The following is a 24,827-nucleotide window of genomic DNA, read 5'->3' on the forward strand; positions in this document are numbered from 1 at the left end:
ACAGAAATAACAGTAAAAAGGTAAGTTAGTCCTGGTTTAAGCACGTAAGAAGAATAAGCGTACTGTCCAGGCCGCTCACTGAATTTGGAAGATATAATAAAATGACAACTTATCATTGTGAACATTTGGGATATCATGTCCAGAGCTTCCAGTACTGATAACTTCATATTACTCATGATGAGTCAGTCAGCTCAAGGTTTTTCAATAGAAAGGAATCAGAAAAAAAAGTATAAATCCTGGAAATTACATTCTTCAGTAAGAAAAGAAATGGATATGGGAATACAGATAAAGTGTTTTAGAAACGAGTAAAGAATTCCATCAATTCTGAAGGAAGTATTTTGAATAATCTGAAGTCCACACTTAGTTAAATCAAGTATAAAAAAGGAGTCTTTAGAAGATCTAGCTAGAATAACTTATCTATTTCTTAAAATTTCTGTAGAAAAACTTACAGCGGGAAGGCTGAGGAGGTTTGGGGAGTAAGGGGGGGGGGGTAAGAGATCAACCGAAGGACTTGTATGCATGCACATAAGCATAACCAATGGACATAAGACACTGTGGGGTAGGGGAGGCTGGGGGAATGTCAAGGGGGAAAAAAAGGAGACATATGAAATACTCTTTGTAATACTTTAAGCAATAAAACAAAATTTAAAAAAAAGAAAAACTTTAATTCCAGGTGATTTTTGCCTTGCTACTTAATGTTATATTTCTCATCCTTCCTGATTATGTAAATTCGTTTGTTGATTTGGGATCACTCTGCTTAAAAATTAGAATAAGCAAAACATTACTTATAAGTTATGTCTCTGAAACATTATTTTTTGTTATCCACTGCTTTATAATGTTTGCTGTCTCAGTGTGTTCAGCTACTATAACAAAATACCACAGGCTAGGCAGCTTGTAAAGAACAGGAATTTATTTCTCACAGTTCTGGAGGCTGGAAGTCCAAGTTCAAGAGGCCATCAGGGTCATGTTCTGGTGAAGGTCCTCATGCTGGTTCATACTAGTAGCTGCTGTCTTCTCCCTGTCAAAGGTGGAGGGAACCAGGCGGCTCTGTGGGGTCTGTTTTATAAAGGCGTTAATCCCATTTATGAGGGCTCCATGCTCACAACCTACGCACCACCGAAGGCCCCGCCACCCAAGATCATCAAATTGGCATCCAGAATTTGGGTGTGGGGGATGCAAACATTCAGACAAGAGATTTGCTGTTCCCCTGTAATAATGTGGCGTGTCAATCAAATGCTGAATACACGCCTTTAGACAATAAAACACTGGGCTAAGCATATTTGGACTTAGATTCTAGTCCTAGCCTTTTCGCTTACTTGTGGTGTTCCTGAACAAAATCACAACCAGCCTGAACCTGTTTCCTTATCAATAAAATAAAGTATCAGATATGCTACACATCCCATGAGAATTTTGAGAGTGAATTAGATAAAGCCAGTAACAATTGTGCTGACTTGTACAGTACCCGTGAAAAAGGGCAGAGTTGAAACTCACATTTATGTTTTGGTTGCATTAAATTGCTTGTATTGAAAGAGACTGGATTTCAAATCAGTCCATCAGAATTGTGACAGGGTGAAGAAGAACAGATAGCGAGTGGTACAACAGGTATGTAGAAAAGGGGAGGGGGAGGAGTAAAAAAGGTTGATGTGGACACAGATGAGGAGGGGGTGAGAAGGGAGATGGAAAGAAATGTAGATGAGTTACATGATATGAGAAAAAAAAAGAGAAGGAAAAATAGGGAAGAAAAGAATGCCACTCATTCTGAGACTGGGATATTTCACTTCCAAGACATGGACCCACTTTTACTGCTTAAGTAGCCAACCACCCTAGGTCCTCTTCCCTATTTTTGAATGGGGGATGTTAGCGTTGGAAACTTCTCCACATTTACAAGAGCTATTTTGGCCATACATAGCCTTTTAAGTTTTTAAATCTACCAACCCAGGGCACTGACATACTATGAATTTTTAAACTCCTACTCCACCATCAAGGTATTCCATGAAGCACTCCCAGTGCACACAGCTGATTCTGTCCCAGTCTCCATGAGTTAAGGTAAAAAGATAACACTGAATGGCTCTTTAGTTATAAGCTCATCGAGGACCCAGGAGAGCCCAACACACACACCCTTACCTTACTTCCTTTTTAACCCTCCGTTCTTCCTGAAGCACTTAAAAATCTTGCTTCTTTGCATATGCTTCATTTGGTCAGATGATCAGAGTCCTACAGCTCTTTTAAGGGATTTTAGATTAGAACAAATGAACACCAATATGGGCAGAACCTATTTTTACTATTTGTTTTTAAAATATTTTTATTGATTTCAGAGAGGAAGGGAGAAGGAGCAAGAGATAGAAACATCACTACCGAGAGAATTAATCGGCTGCCTCCTGCATGCCCCCCACAATGGGGATGGAACCAGCAACCTTGGGCATGTGCTTTAACTGGGAATCTAACCATGACCTCCTGGTTCAGAGATCGATGTTCAACCACTGAGCCATGCCTGCAGGGCTGTTGTTTTTTGAGGGATCTGTCCTGTGCCTGACAAAATTTTAAGTTAGAGGCAGCGGGTCTGATCCAAGAATATTCTAGGACGACAGAGCAATAGTAAGGACAAAAAGAAAAAAGCTAATGTTTCCTTTTCTCAGACTGGGCTTATTTTTACTAAGATCTCCCCCTACTTTTGCCCGTTTTTTTTTTATGTGTGGATTATGGACACTCTATCTTCTTTGTTAATTCCTCCTATTTCCCTTAGGCTTGTTTATGGAAGAACTGTCCCTGCCCCCCTCAGTTTTTGTGTCCAATAGGAGAAAAGCAGCAACATTAAGTTTCATCAGTTGTATCCTAATTTGTACTTTAGTGAGAAGCTAAAAAATCATACTGGGAACTATTAGTAGGGATATTAACAAAACATGAGGTTTTGTTGGACGTTTAATAGGTCCGTCTTAGAAACCCCTATAGTAAGAGGTAGAGTTGCTAAAATATTAAATGAATGCCTTCACCAGGTGTCTCACATACCAAGGACAGCCCTGTGACTTGAGCACATTGATAAAAAGTCTAACAATCATATCAAGATTTCAATTATCCCATTTCTCTGACCCTACTACAATAGAAGAGTCAAGAACATATGGCATGTTTTTTTTTTAACAACTTTATTTTGCTCTTGTCAATATTATAAACCAAGAAAGTTTGATAAATATTTCTTGCTGATCTTGAAAAGATCCCTCATAAACTTAATACTAGAGAGTAATTTACTAAGCTCATCTCTTTTTTTTTGGTTTTGTTAGTTCCTTTGTTTGCAGTTTCCCCCCTCATGTTAATATTTTGAATTAAAGATGGTCAGTGAAGTAAAATTTCATTTGAATTTGTAGTATTTTTATTCTGTGTGGCTTGTAGAAGTGAAATTATTAGAAAATGTAATAAAGATCCAAGAAATTCTGTGAATACTTATTGATGAAGAAAAATTCTAACAGCTTTCTCAAATGTGATGGTAGACTTACGTAAAATTGGCATGGGATAAGCAAATAGCTAAAGCTAAAGGAAGTGAGTTTGCAAATCCTAAGTGCCCTTTCACAAACTTTTCATGTTAAAACAAATTTCCTTTGTAAAATCTGAAGTGAATATCATGACTCGCATAATTGTCCTATAACGAAGCAGAACAGACAACCACCTTTTTGCCAGTATGATTCAACAATCTCTGTGACTTACACTTTAATCTTGGTCTGAACCTAAGAAATGCTGGTTTCTAATATGGATAGTGAATGTTATGTGGACTGCTTGTGTAATTCACTGTGTACTTTGGAGCAAGTCACAACTATCTTCCCTCAGGTCTCACTTTTTTCTTCTATAAGTAAGGGATGGACCTGTTAGATTTGTTTAAGGGTAAAATAAGATACAAACTTTCTGAAGAGGTGAGAGATGTCATCCTTAACAAATCATGGAACCAACAACTGAACACCCATATGGGCAGAACCACTTGGTTCTCTGCTGTGGTGGGCTGCATAGTAATGATGGGGGCTGCTGAGATCACACGTATCCAAATCTCTGAGTCAGGCTATGTGACACACACACTCACAATGGCCATGATAACACCAACAAGCCAGATGCCAGTGAACATTTTAATCTTCTGCATATCAAGATGTTTGTGAATAGAATTTTCACCAGAAAGTTTTTATAGCAAACTTTTATGCCAGAAGTTTATTTTATTGGTAAAATATTAAATAATATACAGAATTAAAAACTGCACTTACACTTCTGAGAAGAAATAAATCTTGGACAAATTATATGCTTGTTCCTGAGATTCCCTAAATTTATTCCAGTAGCTGTGCACTCAGACAGTACAAACCTTTATAATATAATCCTTTTCACAAAGTATTACAAAGTTTCTGCAGCTTTTTAGTGGTACACACATACAGACACACACTCACACATGCATATACAACACTCATACACATATACACGGTACCCACATACATGTGCAGAACATGTATGTGTGTGCATTAAAAACAAAGAAAATACAAGTCCCATAATTTAATCTGCAGTGATGTTGGAGGTCTCCAAATTCGTGTGTAGCAGACTGCCTTGTCACACAGCTGCAAAGCCTGTCTCAGTATTTCCATAGTAAACCTCATTTTCTGAGGTATGGTAATTGAGCCTTAAAAAAACTACATTACACTGAGCAAACCTGACATACAAGGTCTGGAATTTCAATTTTACATATATATTTATATATATTTCTTTTTTAAACAATAGCTTTATTTTCCCAAATTATTAGTTTGAAAAAAAATGAGGTTTACTGGTTTGACCTATTTTTATTTGTATTTTTTTTTTTTTGCCTCTACAACTCAAAATATCCTAGAAACTGTCAAGCAATTAGTTTTTAAAGTAGTCTAATTAGCTTTGGTATTGTTAAAGAAAAAAAATCTAAAATGGCCAAGACATATACTGTACAAATGCAGTAACTGCCTTTAAGAGAAATGCCAAAGAAATGTCATCTTTTAACAAAATATGTATTTACATTACAGCAGTTTTACTACAGGGACACAGGTGTAAAAAAAGAAAACCAACAAATGGCATATAAATATGTATGATATGAAAAATACTTCTTACTTAAATTTGTATGAAAACAGGAGTGCTCCAAATATTTCTTAAAAATTTTCTCCAATAAGTGATAGGCAAGTGTTTAAAATGGAGCGAAGTGCTTTGCTTTTATTTTTAAGTTCATTTTCAAAAGGAGAAAATCGAAATAAAAAAATATTAGGTTTTTAATTTAAAACATCAAGCAAGGGCCTAAGAAGAAAGTTCAGTCAACTTGAGGACACACTTCTCAGGCAAAAGAGTTCTAATTTCAATGGGAATTTAGCCTAAATTACGTGCCATGAGATTAGATCAATGGTTTGTACATTCTCTGATTTTTTTTTTGACTGAGGAGTGTTTTTCTCTTTGCTTTTTGTGTCCTTTGACTAACATACCATGATTTTCAAGGGTTTCTTTTTTCATTAACTAAAGAAAGAATAGTTCAGAAAACAAACAAAAAAATAACCATAGTTTTTAAGACTTTAAGGAGAGTATTGCACTTGTACAGAAAGAAAAGAAAAATATCTTTTAAACTAAAAGCAGAAGCAATCATCCTAGAATTGCAAATAACACATGGTCTAAAAGGTCTGACTAGTAAGAGCAAATGTGGAGCCTGGAGTGTCCCCTCTAAACCTGGAATAACATTAGAGTACTGTTAAAGCATTTTCTCCCAACTGGGAAAGAGTTAAGACTTTTGCTTTAAATTTTTAACATCTTCCTAAATATTTGCAAAAATTGTTTCACCTCTCATAATACACACTTTCGAAGAAAAACCAAATTAGAACACAAAATTCAACAAAAAAAGGAAGGCAAACATACTATATGATGATTACATAATCTCTGAAGTCATATTTTAGGTATCCAATATTTGAAAGGGAAAGTAACACAAAGATTATATATCTTACCATTTTTATCTCAACTACTTTTTTAAAATATAAAACTACACTTGAGTATAAAAATATGTCAGCAGATTATACAGCCAACAGAAATCACGCACAAAAGAATTAAGACTTAAGAGACCCATGAATTAGAAATAGGATTTGAGCTAATCTTCAAACTAGTAGGGGGAAAAGAAAAGAGAGGCAGAGACATCCAAAGACAATGATGGAAGCGATATGGACAGAGAAGAAAAAGGGTGGAGGACAGCAGACGAAATTTAAGAAGAGACAACGAAGAGAATTTGTTACACAGGAAGGGGACATGATTTATGTTCAAAATCTGAGGGTGCTTGGCAGTCATTTTTTTTTTAAATCACAGTTTCAGAAATGGAACTACTTAAAAAAATAAACACAAAAGAATAAAACAACAAAAACAAAACCCAGAATCCTTCCCTTATTACAGTGTATTCAACGTTTTAAATTCATTTCCAGTAAATTAAATTAAGTAGAATCCTGATAAGTGCATAGAAGGGGATTCAGTGACCGCCACCCATCAGAGAAGCTTTTCTTACTAGGTGTCACTTGAGGTAATTTGAAGGCCCAATTGACTGCAAACTGGCTTGTCTGTACCTATATGAAATTATATGCCATACTTTCCATGGTTTAGCAGAGGGCCCCTACATTTTATATGTTATTCACAATAAAAAGGACATCATAGAAAACTAGTCATTCACATACTATTCTCTGTATGGGATAAAGGTTATTTCACAACACATTTATACAGAAAATATACAAATGCAATGTTACGGAAGAAAAACCCCATAAACAGAATTAAGAACTTATTTCTAAGAGGGCATGTGAAAAATATCCACAAACTTACAGTACAGCAAGAAAAAACTAAAAAGCCAGAAATAGAATGTTACATGAAAACCTTGTGGAAATTTCAAAATTTTAGGTTTCTGCAAAAAATGTAAAAATAATTAAGGTGTCATTATTTGGCCTAGCAATACACCATGAGAAAAGAAACACTAGCATATCACAGCTTCTTGGTCATATGACATTTGCTTTGTATAACAAGCAGTTTATTATTACTATTTTTATTATTTTTTAAAAGCTGTCATATCCTTGCATTCCTTGCAAGTAATACACAACCATGGTAGGAAACCATTTGAGATTATGCTTTGGAGAATAGCAAGCAGTGTGATCTGACTGTTCAGTTTTGTTTTGTTCAAGGAGAATTAATTACCTGCGTCTTTACATTATTTCATTAAACATTAACAGATTAGAAGACTGAGGTTCTAAGACTACCACAATGCTAGTCCTTAGATGAAATTCCAAACAATACTCTGTTTTATTGAGCAAAAATCCCACTAATAATGCCTTGCATAATATCAGAACTTATTTTTTTTCCTTAAACAAAACAAAACACATACCATAATGCAATTCACAGCTAAAACTTCCATCTACCTTATATTTTACCAGCATAGCCTTGTAATGGCATTCAGAAATACTATTTAACTAAAAAGACAAAATCTGGTTTCAAAATTTTCTTTGACTTTGCACAGATGAGCTGAAAGTCTCTGTATTGAAAATTCTTCTAACAGTGTTGGCCTAAAAACGTGAAGATAAATTATATAGTGCTCAATTTTAAGTGATTTTTAAAAATACATAGTAAAAGTGTTGTAGAGGTACAACAGCTAATCAACACTCTCTCAATGCATTTTAAAAAGGCACCAATATAAAAAATTTTGTAAGTATTTAATACATTAAATTAAGGATGTTAAGAGACCAGTTACTGTATATTTTAATTATTTTGCAGAAACTGGAGGTTTAAAAACATTTCTAAGATAACTTTCCTATATACAAACTATAATTTCTCCGCCACTCTTTTTTTTCCTGTGCATTTGGGGAATTCCTGTTTTAGAATAGTCTTAATAAAATAGTATTTGCTACAATAATATATCGAATGTAAGTAAAGATGATCACAAACGTAACATCCCTTTTTGTAAAAATGAACAATTTAAAGTTGAAAAATAACACAGCCAGTACCTTATAATCTGAGTTCTGTCTTGAAACTAAGGCCATACAGATTTTTGTTTGTATTTTTGCAGCCTTTTCTTTTTCTACTTTAATGAATGATTTTGGAGATAAAATGAGTTAACAGTGGAAAATAAATAAACCAATTTTCACTGAAATGCCTTCACTGGTATAAAACTTGTGACATATTAAAATATCATAAAGACTTCAGGGTGGTTGTGTGAGGTGTACAACACACACAAAACAATACCAAAATCACTAAAATTCTCTTGTTTTTGTCCATCTGTCATTTACATAGCAGTTGGGGTGGTTTTTTTTTTTTTTTTTTTTGTATCTTCCTATCCAAAAGTAATCTGTTTCCTTCTCTTTGGAGATTATATAAAATCAGCTTAAATTCTCTACTTTTTTTTGACTGTTTTGATTTCTTCTGAAGTAGATAGTTGCAACTTTCAATAGTTGCCAAATAGTCCTAGCGACACACTAGTTACTTCTTTAATATTTCTTAATACAATCTGGTAAGAAGAAAGCTCAGGCATTAACAGTAGTTAGCTCTCTATATGCTTTTGCAACACAGCTGACCACTCTAATTGCTTCTTTTTATGCATTTTCTTTGAAAGACTGTATGTGTGTACACATAATTGTTTGTATGTATGTAGGAGATAACCTCCACTTTGTAGCCAAATCTAAATCCTGCTCTCTTATTCTCCCATTTTGTCCCTCTAGAATATCCTCAACGGAATGTTTCAGCAACTCGAAATCGCTTCCGATCTGCTGATTGGTCACTTCCACTGTTGTAAAAAGCCAGGGTAGAATAGCTTTTTAAGTGATTGACCACCAATAGAGAGAGGCTGCAGATTTCTCCAGCAAGAGTTGGAGAGAAAATTCTGGGCAAAATTAGGGCAATGCAGTATGATGAATTTCTGATTTTTTTTGCCAACATGGGAAACACAGAAACTAACCCATTTTTATGCCCCTTAAATACTCTGTATTGTAAAATCTCAGCTGAATAAACTGGGCATAAAACTGTTCTATAAAACTTGACTTATTTGGTGTCTGACCCCCATACTTATTTTTAGGTGCTACCACCTTGCTTATTTCCTTTAGTGAAGAAGAGGCATGCAAATATAGCCATCCAGATTTCCCAGAAAGTACCGTGTCCACAGAAATTCCTTCTAAACCTACACACTGGAATCGACCTTGTCCTCATTTGTCCCGGCCACACCCTGAGCCATCTTTACCTCTTTCTGTTCCTCAGATCATGAGGCTAAGAAAGTACAAGCACACACTTGTAGCAAATGCACTTGCATAAGTACCAAGTCCCTTCGATAAAATAGATCCCTAAAAAGATAAAATCAGAAAAGGAGAGTGCATGAGTCCTGTCTTCATGGGGCACTACACAACTCTTTAGATCCTCCTAAATTCAGTTTCAGCCCAGGGCAGGTACATCATTGTTCACACTTTTTTTTTTTTTTTTAAATCGGAAGCAGGAAGAAAATTGAGCCAATGCCAGCAGAAATTCACACACAGCCAAAGTTATGAACATACTGACTGCCGTCCAAATGTTTCTTTAAATTGCGGTGAAACACAAAATCACTAATTTAAATGATTTACCTACCACCGAAAGGCAAAAACAAAATCTCAATTACTTATGATTAGTTAGGGTGGAGGGGGGAGGGTCTCAAAGACATGCGTTCGCTTTGAATGAGCTGTATATCAATGCACCAATGTACCAAAGCATGCAAGAGAAAATAAAATGACAGTTGACATCCTATTTAAAACATTTCACATCTCTGTTTTGGTGCCTTTCTTAGATTTAAGGAAACAGTTTGGACATTTCTCCAAGAATAATTACAGCAGGGGCTAGTAAAAGAGAGCCGAGTGGGGACCATTTTGCTTGGCTCTGGCTGTCGGTGCTCAGAAGTTGCTTAAATAAGCAGATGGTAAACCAGCAAATGAGCAAAGAGCTGCATCGAGACCAGAGGTGCTTATCTGTCCATCGCTCTCTAGTCTTGCTAATTCTCACATCATTCTGTATTAAGAAACATCGTTTCTGCATCCTATTTAATGGTGTTTTTTTAAAGCAGCTATCAGGGACTGCTAACTGAATGCCAGTCTTCATAAATGGTTCTCAGAGGATGCAGTCACCTGCAGGCTTGCCCTCTCTGAACACAAGCAGCGAGTTCTGCCTCAAGTGTGCCCCCCAGATGACCTGAAGCAACCTCACCAGGCTGCTTCCCTCGAATGCTGTAGGACTGCAAAGAACAGACAGAGCACCCACACACGTGACATTAAAGTCTGCGCGTGGACTATGGTGACCTGTATTGATTAAAGGAAGAGAAATTCTGTACTAAGGAGCTGAGATGCATTTCTGACAAGGACTTAGACAGAGTTGAAAATTTTTGAGACCGAAAAAGTGCTGGACACAGTCACTTTCATTTGGAGGTGCTGTCACAACCTATGCTCTAAGAATAAAGCTTTTAGTTTGTAAAAATAAGCTTTTTGTTTGTTTGTTTGATCTATAGTTCAATGTATAAGAGACACAGAAGTTCCCTTTCCCTGCATCAAAAGTGGTAGATGTTATTATTGAAGAAATACTAGAATAAATAGCCCTAGTTCCATAACCTTTGGGGTTTCAAGTTACACATTCAGATCAAATCGGGCATTGCTCCAAGGAGAGTTTGAAAGACACAGCCTATAGTAAGGTATATAAGGTTTGCTGCTGGAGGAGTAAAAGATGAATGGACTATGGACAGAACACTGGGTGGTCACAGCTTGAAAAACACAAGTGAAAAGAGAAATATACCAGAAAAGGGATTTCTGAGTGGGTTTTTTCCCCCTACTGTTAGCCTAATTATATTTTTTTCTGCTGGCTGGTTAACACTGATTAAATGCTGATAAAGTGACAATCGTAAGCACACTTTTAGCAACAAATATGTATACTATGTGGCCATCACATTACAACGTTAAAAGAAAACTCCCCAAACAAATTTATGAAAGTAGAGGTCCCTTCTGGAAACTACAGACTGCCTCTTAGCCACTCTTAGACCATATGTTATTCTGAAAACTAGATAAAAATACTATTCATTAAAGGTGTTAAAAGTAAGGCTGCCAGGGTGTCTATAAAATGCCAGTCATCAAAACTATGGAAAAACAGTGCTTAAGTTTAGAAAAATAAGATCCTAGGACCTCGGATGTATTGGAGGTGTCCTTAACTAGCTGTAGTTTAAAAGTTTTGCTATGTGGTACAGTGTAACATACTGTGTTATAAATTCCATAGGGGAAGTAAACATAGAACCCACCACAACAACCCACCCAAGGAGTTATCACTGAAAGTAACAATGTGTTTCTGTTCCATGATCTCTAAAGGAAAAACAAAACAGTTTACAATTTAAAACAATTTTTTCTTTGAAGCATTAAATTACTCATACCATTTTAAACTGTGAAAGTCCCACCCAGAAAACTAAACTTTCCTGCCTTCAATCACAATCCTGAACATCAGTGGCAAATCAGAATCTCTTAGGTGAATCTATAGGAATCAATCGATTTTTTTTTCAAAGCACGATATGCCTTATATCTATGCATGGCAGAAAAGAACTGCTCTTAAAATCCCACAAAACAAGCCAAGTAATCAAGATCCCCTGTCCCTGTCCCTTCTGTTTCTTCCTAATTGTAATTAGGCAGAGCAAAGACACTGCGTCCACAAAATAAGAATTAATGACAGCAATAATATTAAAAAAAAAAAAGGTATGTCAACATCTTAGGGAAGGTGGGACTGTAAGTGCAGTATTTCTTCATGTGCAGTTTGTTACTTCATAGGGGTCCCCTCTGGAATGAAAAGGCCTAGTGGAATGTGTGCTCCCCTCGAACAATGTGTGATGAAAACTCGTAACGGTCCTGGCTCCTGTAGCCACAGATGTTGCATTCCAGTGGGTCCCGGTAGCCATGGCAACCCATGTGAATGGTGTACATGACATGGTCTAGGAAAAGGACGCGGCAGTGCTCACACTTGAAGGCCCTAATCTGTTCTCCTTCTCCATTGAAGACTTTGTAGATGTCCTTCAGAGAGCCCTTGGGGGCCTTGGTGGTATCCAAAGCCTTGACATCCTCCTTCATGTAGGCTGGGCTTTGTTTCCTCTTGGGATTTAAGGCAGGGTTTCCTTGGTAGGACTGGTGGTCATCGTGGCTGCTTTCTGAGTCAGTAGAATCCAGGCAGCTATTGCTGGGGGAGGCCTCTCTTTCCTGGGGTCGACTCTTTGGTCTGATGAGAGAGATGGGGCCATCCATGTTGTTCTCGTGACTGTCGGAGGTTTCCCTGCTAATGGGTCTTTCTATCCTGTTTGGATGATAGACCTGAGAATAAGCTGAGCTCATCACTGGGGCCACCTCAGCGATTGTGCTTGGCGGGTGCTGCATCAGCGGGTGAAGGGCCTCGGCTCCAAGGTAGGTGATTGCATTGTTGATGGCTTGGTCCATCATATGAGACTGCATCAGCTCAGCCTCCTTCTCATACGTTAAGTTCATATCAAAGTGAATGTCTGGGTAGCTGAATCGCATGAGCTTTTCCCCTGAAAGAGGGAGGGGAAGAAAAGCAACAAGGAAAAAAAAGGGGACACAATAAAATTAGTGGTTGGGTTAAAAATATAAAAGTACAAAACTAATTAATCAAATCCGTGTTCCACAATATGGTATATCTTATTCTTTAGACCAAGTGTGTAGGCTCTTTAATTCTGCTGAGATTCAAAGACATTCTAAACCTGCAAAGGGGAGTAGTAATAAAAATCTCACAAGCCATTTGTATTTGTTCTAATGCCATCATGAAAATGTGTCCAGCCTGAGAAGTATAATTGAGTGTTTAATCTTATTTTAATCCAGTATTAAAATTTCCACTTGTCAAGAGCTCAGCAAATATAGGAGAAAGAAAAAATACCAGGTGAAAATAAGTTGGAGACTATGCTTGTTTTTGCATATTTTAAACATCAGTGACCAAATCACAAAGATAAAAAAAACCTAGACTGAACTGGTTATAAAATCTGTCACCTCACTACTGTATAGGGTTAATTTGGTTGATTTAGCTATATGTTAAAAAAACAATTTTTTTTTTTTGTTAATCCTCACTTGAGAATATTTTTTTCAATGATTTTTAGGGAAAGTGGAAGAGAAAGGGAAAGACAGAGAGAAACACTGATGTGAGGGAAACACATCAATTGGTTGCCTCCTTCATGAGCCCTGACCAGGGCCCAGGCCAGGTAAAGGCCTGCAACCAAGGTACATGCCCTTGACCAGAATTGAACTCGGGACCCTTTCGTCTGCAGGCCAATGCTCTATCCACTGAGCCAAACTGGCTAGGGCATGAGATCAGTTATTCATATATTTATTGTGACACCAATTTGTAAAGCTGTGAGATTTTCCCCAAAAGTACTAGCAGTTATGTAGATATGGCTTCACTAGACAGTGTGATTTTACCAGGAGGAGGAGATAGAAGAACAACACATCAGGAGAGTCAAGAATATTGGCAAAAGAGGAGAAAAAGCGATGAGCCATGGAATTGAATTTGGATAAGAGAGGAGACTAACATATATGCAGAAAGCTCAGGGGTCTCTGGCTGAGAGGGCTTGGCAAGGTCAAAGAACAGTATTGAACTGAGGGACATAGTAGAAAGGAATCTACATTAAGTGTGGAATGATGAAAGCTTCATTTCAGATATGGAAACAGTTAGTAGGCAATTGCTATCTATTGCTACTAAGGCAGACTCTAAATAAAGAAAAAAAGCCCATCAAATTCCTAATAAAAATCTGAAGTCATTACTTTAGAATCAAAATGTAAATTAAAAAACCTGTCCCTCTTTTCTAAGGAATGTAATAAAATCAAATTGAGACTAGCATTTCTAAGTCATAAAAAAAGAAAATGTTTTAAAAAGCAGAGCTAAATAAATTCAGAAGACAGAAAAAGTAGTAACGTATTTCATATTTTACCAACTACACTAGTGTCTAGTTGAGATACAGGCTTTTAATGGACATCCATCAAATCAGTCAATTTTAAAAATAGATGAACTTCCATTTAAATAAAGAGAAAGAGACAGAAAGGAAAGTCCCTGAGAGCCCATGGCAGGCCTCTGAATATACTCTCAAGGGCTTCACATCGACCTACTATGAACCATGGTACTTAGGGCTACCCTCAGCCTTCTCTCAATAAGCTTTATCATTAATCTCTCCAGCTTCCTTAAGGCGATATTTTGGTGATTTGTTAGTTCTTCAGTTTTGGAGTGAAAGGAAACCTTCACTGTTCTTATTGGAGTCACAGAATTTTATTACCCTTTCCTCCCTGAAATAACCAAGATTTTCTGCCAATCGCCATTCAACTCACATAAGATATTCCACAATGATTTTTACAATACAATGTGAGAATCCATTAGAGTATTTTTTATTTCTTCTAATTTCTACCCCAAATAAGGTTTATAAAAATAGATATTACATATACAATCAATGACAATTCTTCACTTTGAATCTCTATTATTTACACGGTCTTTAAAAATTAGATGCTTTTTGTATCCTCAGAGATACTTTATGACTTACAATATGCGGAATGATGCCAACTCTGAGTACATCGAAGAATATTTATGGGCATGGAAATGTAAAGGGAAGCCTAATACATCATTTAATCTTTTCAGTTCAAAATCATAGGCTGGGTGAAAAGAAAGATCCAAATATGAAACATCTTGAACGTAGGTTGCTGCATTATTTTTCTAGTGCAAAATTAAAATAACAAGAGAGGTTTCTTTTTATCCTAGATCAAATACTAAACACATGTACAGAAAACAGTTTAAAGACCTGGTGCTAAAGAAAATTTTAAAATGCAATGCAAAACTGGCTAACAGCCTACATCATTTCCCTGAAACATTATTTTTAATTTAAATGAACATTTTATTTTTACATGCTGTGTCAATTTATATATCATTTCATTTTGAGACAGCAATTTACTACTATCAGTCTTTCCTTTGTTTCTCTTTCTTCAGCTCATACACTTAAGTTTAAGTGTGAGTGTGTATGTGTGTGTTTGTGTGTGTGTGTGTGTGTGTGCACACACAAGTATGATACACATGGAGTGGCATAAAGTAGAAAAGAATAATGGAGAAAAGAGACTAATGTTTATTTCATGAACGGAAATACAGCATATATACTTCCAATACATGGGAACGTGTCTTTGCCCATTAAAAATCACCTTTGTAAAGAAAGAAAAGCATTTGTAATGCTTACCCACAAACTTTTGTGGAGTGGAGCTTTTACGTTTTCCCATATTCCCCGTGAGCTTCTCTATGACAGCAGGTCTCTCAAAAGGCACCAGAGAAATATTGTTGTCCATAATAGGCTCTTGTTCCTTACAATCTTCTATAGGAGGTACTATATAAAACCATACAAAAATGCAATCTCATAATTTCTTCAACACTTTAAAGGTACAAAGCTGAATTTGCCATCTCACCATGTGTTATACAAACATAAGCTGGTAGGCTTGAGCAGAAGCAAGTAGAAAGGTAACCTCCAGTGTTCAAGTCCCCGGCAGTTTTACTCTCACACACAGAGGATTTCTTTTTATCTGAGTCTCTCTCAGATCAATAGCATAAACTGTTGCCACTTTTATGGGTGGCAAACATGTTCATCTTGCTTCTCATCTTATGCCCCTGAAAGTGTTTTTAACAGTGATTAAAATCAATACTACTTTAAGACTGCACTAGTCTCAAGGCTTTTGGAGTTTATTTTTGTAAAACAATTTAAGTCCACTCGTTTGCAGAAAGACTTCAACAGACACACAGAATAACAGCACAATATTTGACCAGGTGTTTTGTTTTTCATCCATGTATTTTCTTGTAACAATTTTTCTATTTGATGAGCCGAGTGAGCTGGTGGCCCCATTGAGCCTCCTGAAGGAGATTCCATTCTGAACATGCCGACTAAGCTGGCTGCTTCATGATTGTAATTTATTTTATCAAGAGCTCTTCAGCAGGATAAAAGAATCTATTTCCAAACTGGCATATCTGCTCACTGAACTGCTCTAATGTATTTGGCATAAACTTTCCAATGCTGCTCCCTCTTCATCCCATTTCGTTAGTTGCTATGGGCTAATATACTAGCTCCGTGGTCGGCAAACTGCGGCTCGCGAGCCACATGCGGCTCTTTGGCCCCTTGAGTGTGGCTCTTCCAAAGCCTTAGGAGGACCCTAATTAAGTGAATAACAATGTACCTACCTATGTAGTTTAAGTTTAAAAAATTTGGCTCTCAAAAGAAATTTCAATCGTTGTACTGTTGATATTTGGCTCTGTTGACTAACGAGTTTGCCGACCACTGTCCAGCCCAGCCGTGGGCAAACTCCGGCCCGTTTGAAATGAATAAAACTATTGAAAAAAAAGACCGTACCCTTTTATGTAATGATGTTTACTTTGAATTTATATTAGTTCACACAAACACTCCATCCATGCTTTTGTTCCGGCCCTCCGGTCCAGTTTAAGAACCCATGTGGCCCTCGAGTCAAAAAGTTTGCCCACCCCTGGTCTAGCTCATAGGTTATACATTGACATGCATAGTGTAGACCAGTGGTTCTCAACCTTCTGGCCCTTTAAATACAGTTCCTCATGTTGTGACCCAACCATAAAATTATTTTCGTTGCTACTTCATAACTGTAATGTTGCTACTGTTATGAATTGTAATGTAAATATCTGATATGCAGGATGGTCTTAGGCAACCCCTGTGAAAGGGACGTTCGACCACCAAAGGGGCCGCGACCCAAGGATTGAGAACCACTGGTGTAGACAAAGAACTTGTAAAAGTTGTTTTTGAATAAAAATATTGTCAAAAAACATTTAACCAAGGACAGATATAACTAGGTAACATCTGAGGACAGACTGAGATCAGCTGATTAAAATGATGTTCATAGGAAAGACCATAACTTATTGCTTCTTGATTATTGTTGATTTCTCCAATTGTATCTGTGCCAATACTGTTTGGAAACCACAGGGTTTCATATATTAGGATATCATTACTTGTTCAGCATGCTCTGTATAGTGATTTATTCTGCTCCTTGCATTTGTCAAGGATAGTTCACTGTGCGAAACACAATGCATTCTCATTTATAAGGGCGGAAGCTAAAATAAAGTGAGAAAGCAAGAGATGAAAGTTAAGAAAAATCCAGTGCACAATTCAGGTGACCTAGTTAATAAGCAATATAGGTTGCATATTTTGAAAAAAAATGAAAAACAGCATCATAAAATTGTTTTCCTAAATTGGATATGTTTAAAGAGATCGACATTCAATCTAAAGTTTGGGATTAACCTAATGTAGTCTGGTAGATGGGCCAGAAAATTTTAATCTTAATTCTCTGTTTCATAACAGATCCTCCATTACTGATGACAAGGGATTCTAGAATTATTGGATGTTAATTTGGAAAAAAATATTCCAAGAACAGATTCAGAAACAAGGAAATGCTTTGATCATTTGTTATACTGGTATAATTAATAATATTACCAGGTGGAAAAAGTATGTCCTACATTATGTATGTCCTATCTTAGAAAAAACTAAAATTAAAAAAGAAAAAAAGAACTTAAAAAGTAAAGCAAAGAGAGGATTCAAATAAGGGGGTACAGGAGGATGGAATGGCAGTGGTGATGTAGTGGGGAACCATGCAATTAGATGCAGATTATTGTCAAAATCTTAACTTGTTTTGGGTGGATTCTCAGGCACTTACTATATTATTTAAAAAGTACCTATAGACCAAATAACTATAAATCAAAGATTAAAATATGTCACAGTCCAAGATCCCAAATTAAATAAGAAAAGGAAAAAAAAAAGTTTGTTGTAAATTTTGCTAAAAAACGGCAAAACTGGTTAACAGGGATTGTCCCAAAATTGAATATACTAATTAGTTTTGAAATGAGTAGTCTAAAACTTAGCAGTTTTGCTCTAAGTCTCACCTTGAATTTTCATATTTGCACACATTTAACATTCAAAACGAAACCTGGGTGTGGGAACTGTCCCCCACCACATCCACCTCAATTCAGATGATTTGTCCCAAGTTCAATGAAGCTCATGTGAACTGAAAACAATGACTTTGGCAGAGCTCTGGTCTAAATTGTGCGTTGCAAAAGTCCTGTACAGATCAGATGTTGATCCTGATTCTACCATATTAACAACAACAATAACAACAAGAGCTGACGTGTCAAGGATTTGCATTTAATAATTCATTTAGTGCTTTCAATAACCCCCTGAGATACAACTGCCTTCTCCATTTCACAGGTGGGAAAACAAAGACCCAGATATGATGTTATTCCCTCAGGGTCTACATCTAGTTAGTAAGGAATACAGTATATGAGTTGAACCTAAATGGTCTAGTTCCAGGGATTGGGCTCTTAGCCACTATGCTGTAGTATTCTTTTTAGGCATAATTTGAACTTTGACTTTATATAAACAAGATTGACATATTTTTATGGTCTGCCATTGGGGAAATATCTGATACATTTTCTCAATTATGTAACTAACCTGAACTTTTTGCTTTCACGAATCTGTGCAACTCATCAAAATGTTTCTGGGTACACAGGGTGGTGGGCAAAAGTAGGTTTACACTTGTGAGTATGTTTAGTTAACTCAATGATGTGTTACTCCCATAATGAGACATTCATCTAGGCTATGAAAATACTAATATGCTAACTTCACTTGTTGGAGCAAACTTCATAACCAAATATCTTCTTTAGAGTTATTTTTAAAGATATAACCAGGAAAAAAGTAGATTTATACTTGCATTATTTTATTATCTCATCTCATTGATGAATCATAAAGATAGAACCATGGTATTCCCAACATAGACCTACTGTATTGAACCATCCACTTAAATTTCAAACTCCAAGAATACACAATCTGAGAGACCTAGATTAGGTCATGTGTCCATCCCGTGACCAGAAGCAGGCCCGGCCCCCAGACCGACAGTCCTGCCATGGCTTCTTAAAATGAGAGACAGTTCTCTAAAGGGAAATGAAAGTCTTGTTATCAAAAGAAGAAGGAAGGTATGTAGGGCAGGCAAAAACAACAGATGTCTTCTATATTCTCACATATTTTCTCCATGTTGTTGAAGCTAACACAAACTTTTCAGTCATCTGAGTTATTTTCTTGAGAACACTGGACAGTGCTAATACTTGCTTTGGCTTCTGTCAAATCACTCTTTCCGTTTTCAAGCCTTCTGCTCTTACTCATCTTCATGCCTTTTATTTTTTTTAATTTTTTTATTCCTGATGTGTTCTTGGCCTTCTAGATGTCTCACTATATTCTTAGCTATATAATTTATAAAACTTGTTACTTTAGGCTACTGTCTATATAATGATGGCTCCCACAACTTTATTTCCTACCCACCCACATCAACGATGAGAGAAAATCACTGAATGACTGCCTCCTGCACATCCCCTACTGGGGATCGAGCCCGCAACCCAAGCACGTGCCCTTGACTGGAATTGAACCTGGGACCCTTCGGTCCACAGGCCAAGGCTCTATCCACTGAGCCAAACCAGCTAGGGCTTTCTCCAGATCTTGATATACATGCATATATCAAGAATATATATACATATACATATACCTATATCTAATATATATATATATCTATACATACAATATTTGACTTCTTCTTAGATTCACTTGGCTATCTCTAATAGGTACTTAAAGGATAATGTGTTGAAAAACTGAAATCTCCATTTCCATCCCCAAACTTTCTCTTATTTCTCTAATTTTCAACTCTGTGAATCGCACTGCTACCTACCTGATCATCCATGCTAGATAATTGTGGCAGATTCTAGATTTCTTCCTTTCACCCAGTCTCCTCTTCCCTACCAGCTCTCCATAAATATGGAGAAAGAGGAGAGGGAGAGAGAGAGGGGGGAAGGGGAGGGAGAGGGAGAGGGAGAGGGAGAGGGAGAGGGAGAGGGAGAGGGGGGAGAGAGAGAGAGAGAGAGAGAGAGAGAGAGAGAGAGAGAGAGAGAGAGAGAGAGAGAGAGAGAACACCAAGTGTTTTAGATTGAACATCTACAGTTGCTCCCAATTACCTGAATTTTCTGGATATTGCAGGCCTCTAAGCACAACTAATCAGTAGATTGTTGCAATGGCCCACTTGCTTCTATGTCAACTCTTCTGATCTATCTCCCATATTTCCAGCAATAAAATTTTAATGTAATAATGTTTTTTTTAGGATAAATTACAATTCTTCACTTAGTACAGAGGCCCTTGATTCCCTGTTCATAGCCTCAATCTCTTAGCCTTACCACCCTCCAATGCTTCTTGCCCTTACAAACTAGGCTCTGATTATACATGGCTGCTTCTAGGTCCGTAACCTACCCTGCTGTTCTACATTTCTATGTCTTCACACATGCTGTTCTTTCTGCATGAAACACCCTCCTCCACTTATTCAGCTGTCTATATCTCCTTTCAAAAGTCCACTCGAACATAACTTTCCCTAGAAATTCCTCTTAGATACCCAGAGGTGTGCCCTCATAATGCTTATCACAGTGTCCTCACTGTAGGTTTACAGGTCAAATCCTTCCAAGTGTTTGTAAATGACCTTAGGGTAGAAACTGCTTTTTATATGACTTTGTATCTGTAGTACCTTTTATGATGTGAGACAAATATACTAGTCAATGGATGTTTCCTAAGTGACTTAATGAAGGAAATGTTACCCAATGAAAATAGGGTGAAAAAATATACTAGAAGGTTTACAGGTTCCAAGTATGTCTCTACACTTGCAATAAAGAAATTCTCTTTACCAAATCATCCAAACCATACATTTACAAAGCTATATGTTTTTCTTTAAAGTCAACTATCTTTCCAGTTTACACTTCCATTTTTGTCTTTGGGCAAGGGGAACACTAAATTATATACTTTGATTTTTAAAGCTTTTCATTCAAGCTGAATAGACTTGCAAAATGAGCATAAAATAACTTTCAAATAAGATAATGTGCCATAAAACCAAATTATTATCTTTATTTTAAAAATTATGTTATTATTTTTCCCTTTCCATCAAACTAAATAACTTTTTTATTCTACCTGCTGAATATGCATTCAGCGTTCCGCCCTGTCCTCATCTCCTGCTACTGCCTAGTCCTCCTCTCTGTCGCATTCTCACTTCCCGTCTCTCCTAACATGCCAGCAAGGCATCCATCCTATATGCGACCTGGGTGCCGTTTTTCTTTAGAAGACACAAATGAAGTTAAAGAATGCTGCTCTGATTTCAGACACTTTCTCGCTAGAAGAGCCAACATGGGAAGAACATGTTCTGGGAAAGAGAGGCTAGGAAATATAACTATGCCAGATATGAAAATAAAAGAATAGTAATTAATTTCAAGGAGCTAATGGCAACCATAAGTATAGCAACTGCCATATATGCCACAAGAAGACAAAAAAATAGAGAAGATGTAACAAGATAGTAAGAGAGGGAAGGGTGTACAAATGATTTCATTGTGGCTCTGTTTAAAAGGAGACACATGCCAAGCAATGCCTATGAGACAAGGTTCATGATGAACTCTAGCAGCATTCACCCGTATTTTTCTCTCCTATGGCATTTATTAATTCCTACTTCATACATTCAATTCTCCACCAAGTATGCTAACAATTATTATTACAATACACCTAGAAAAAGTACCACAGTAAATGTCATTAGTGTAACCTTAGGTGGTGAAGTCAATATCCAATATTGAACAAATATTTGGGTCTATAAATGATATCGACACCTCTCCCTCCCCCCTCCTCCTTGGCTTTGCTCCTGGTCTTCCCAGTACCTGAGGGTCTCCCTCACCCCTCCCTCCCTTCCCCAGTCAGTTTCAGAGCCACCTGCAAAGGGCCTTTGCCGTGAAGACATAAGCAAGCTGGAAAGTGGGGCTGATGCTGAGGCTGCAGCTGCTTAGAAAAAAGTCTTTCCCCTTCCCAAAACACACCTGCTCAAACTGCTCATCAGCACTCACTCTGTAACTGGTTAATCGGCCAACAGATAGTTAAATGCCGACTATATTTATGTATACCGATCTCCCTATAACAATATAAAGTCTTCTGGAGAGATCCCCTCTCATTCAGATGTGCATGCGACCTTGAGTTGCATAAATAACTATGATCAGAAAAGTGAATTAATAGAATCACTAATCCAATCAAATGTCAAAACTGAAATAAGAGACCATTAAATGGCGAAAGTAGTAGAGCATAAGGTGTCTTTGGAAATCTGTGGCAAGCTTTGGCACGGCCAAGCCTCTATAAGCTATCCTGCCTCAAGCCACCTCTATAACCAATACTTCAAACAGAAATAGCGTGCTTCGTAGGCAAATGAAACCTCCAATGCCAAAATTAATGCCAGTAAGTAACATAACTTTAAAGGGGATTGAACATTTACTACTTCTTAATATTTAATGCTCAGAAATGTACTAGTAAAAAGAACTATTTATTGGGTGTTTATTTCACACCCAATAACATTTAATTCTCATGCCAATCCGATGAGTAACACACTCAGACACCACATAGCCAGACCAGGTTTGCTGGACTCACACCTCTTTAACCTCTTTGCTCTGGAACCTATGCTACCCTCATAAGCCCAGGTAATCCAAGCTTACAATATCAAATTTGACAAGACTTAAAACAGAGAGGTTTTAAATTGTTTTAGTTAATAATGATAACAATATAATAAAAAATGGACTGGCAACCATGCACAGACCTAAATCTGATCCTTTATATTATATAAACTAGCCTCAGTGCAAAGACATGCTTCAATTATTCACGATAACAAAACGTTTTAACTAAAAAGAATTCCCAACAACATATAATCACTAACTATCCAATAAACAGTTTCATAGTATTCACCATATAAAACAAACAAAAAACACACAAATAACCTTAGGGCTATCTATAAATCACTCAATAAATATTTATACTTCAAAGGTGACTATAGTAATCTCCAATTATTCTGTTTAATATTGGCCAAATCTTTTTATATAACAGATATAAAAATACCAATAAGTTAAGATTTGTATATGTTCCTGTATGGATAATAGGATAAAAAATATAATTAATAGGACAAAACAAGATGCCTCCAAATCTAAAGAAGTGAACTTAATAACTTCCTTGTGTAAGGCTGATTTACTCACATGAATTTTAGAGTTATTAACTGATAAATCTTAGAGACTGCCTTCCATCTGCCACTGTGTATTCTGGAGACCAGGATGACTTGCTTGGGTTTTGATTTCTGTGCATGGAAGTGGTGCCTAATTTTGATCTAGTCTGTGCCCCACACTTGCAGAAAGAAAATCAATAATTTCCAAGATAATTCACGAGACATTTTGGAGAAAATTCCAATTATATCAACAATCACTTACCTAAGAGAAATGTGCACATAGCTAATTACATCTTTCAGGAAGCCCGTAGACTTATGGGGGACCATCTCTAGCTATTTGAATAAATAATACCTTCCTTTGGTGTCTTCAAGGTCACCTGCCATTATTATGTTCATTCAAACACTGGTTATGAGAACTAATTGGGGAGTATGACAAAAATTCAATAGAGTTTGTTTGCAAAGCCTCTGTCCCAAAGCTCAAGTCTTTTCAAATGCTTAAGAAGAGAACGCCATACAAAGCTAATGTGATCTAAAATTGTTTTAAACAAAGTAAGGTTTGTTTCCTTCATGCTGAAGGGTAGACAACTCTTTAACCCATACAAAACTCTAAGAGCAGTAGAGAGGAGTATGAGCATTGCGAATGCCAGTTCTACCCACCGTGGTGACTCATGACCTGGCCCGCAGCCTCCATGCTGACATTCTGGAGATAGTTGTGGCAGCGTTCCTTGTGCTCCTCCAGTGAACTGCGCTGCTTGTAGCTTCGTCCACAGTAGTTGCACTTGTGAGGTTTACCCACTGCGAAGAGACGACGAGATTAGTGGGTGGCCGGTCTCCTCCAAAGCAAAATTAATAGCTAACTTCTGGTGGTGTGGAGGGAGCATTTAGAGGCTTTTCAGACTTAAATCTCTTCCTCCTCCACACTCTTAGATAATAAAATCTCCACCAAGACTAAAAGACAGAAAGAAGATAAGGCGGATCGTGCCTTCGGCGATAGGGGAAAGACTGAATCAAATTCATGCTCTGACTGTATGCTACATGATCAGTCTTCAAATTATCTGACTCTAACACTAACAGTGACTCTTACACAATTCTCTCAGCTTTGACTCATTCACAAGACAAATCAGGAATGCCCTAGATACATGACAAGAATTATCTTTTATTTTATTTTTTTTGGGGGTGGTGGTGGTAAGGACAGAGAATCTTACTGAAGAAAACTAGAATGTGACAACTCAAAATGTCATTGTTTAATGAGAAAATTATTCATGGGTACCAAGAAGACTAAAAGGAATTCAAGTGATGAGAAAAAGTACAGATAAAAGCAAGGTTTCTCTTTTCTTTCCACCTTGGTAATAGCTATTCACACATGCAAAACTTCAGCAGATAAAGCATATTCTCCCACATCACCACTGTTCTTATGTTACCAAGAATTAACCTACTAGGCGCTTTCGGTCGGGATTAACAATAAGCACGGAAGCCCTCACACGGTTGGTTATACAATGATAGTAAGTAATGTTTTCCAACACACTTCACATTCAGGAAGTAACTTATTTCCTAATAGCCGGAGAGCAGTATTTCAGTATACCTGGTAAAATACTGTGATGCCCACTTAAAAATAAACAAAAACACTTTACAATATTGATTAAGAAGAAAAAAACACATTTATGGAAAGAGGCATGTTTTAATGTATGACTATTCACCTGGATGTCACAGAGCACTTTGATTTTCGGTTTTGAATAG

The 24,827-nt window shown here is 36.9% G+C and overlaps 1 protein-coding gene across 1 annotated transcript in view; it reads right to left on the reverse strand.

Moving 5' to 3' along the window:
- Positions 1-7,974: 7,974 nt before the first annotated feature.
- IKZF2 (IKAROS family zinc finger 2) overlaps positions 7,975-24,827 on the reverse strand; it is a gene marked incomplete at its 5' end in the record, with an annotated part of 62,119 nt that continues 45,266 nt past the window's right edge. The window contains 3 exons of the mRNA XM_081095995.1: positions 7,975-12,544; positions 15,233-15,376; positions 23,748-23,885. Of these exons, the coding sequence (XP_080952121.1) occupies positions 11,820-12,544; positions 15,233-15,376; positions 23,748-23,885 (1,007 nt within the window). The 3' untranslated portion in view covers positions 7,975-11,819. The remainder of the gene's footprint in view (positions 12,545-15,232; positions 15,377-23,747; positions 23,886-24,827) is intronic.

This window comes from Myotis nattereri (assembly GCF_964212035.1).
Source record: "Myotis nattereri genome assembly, chromosome: 7".
Lineage (NCBI taxonomy): Eukaryota > Metazoa > Chordata > Mammalia > Chiroptera > Vespertilionidae > Myotis > Myotis nattereri.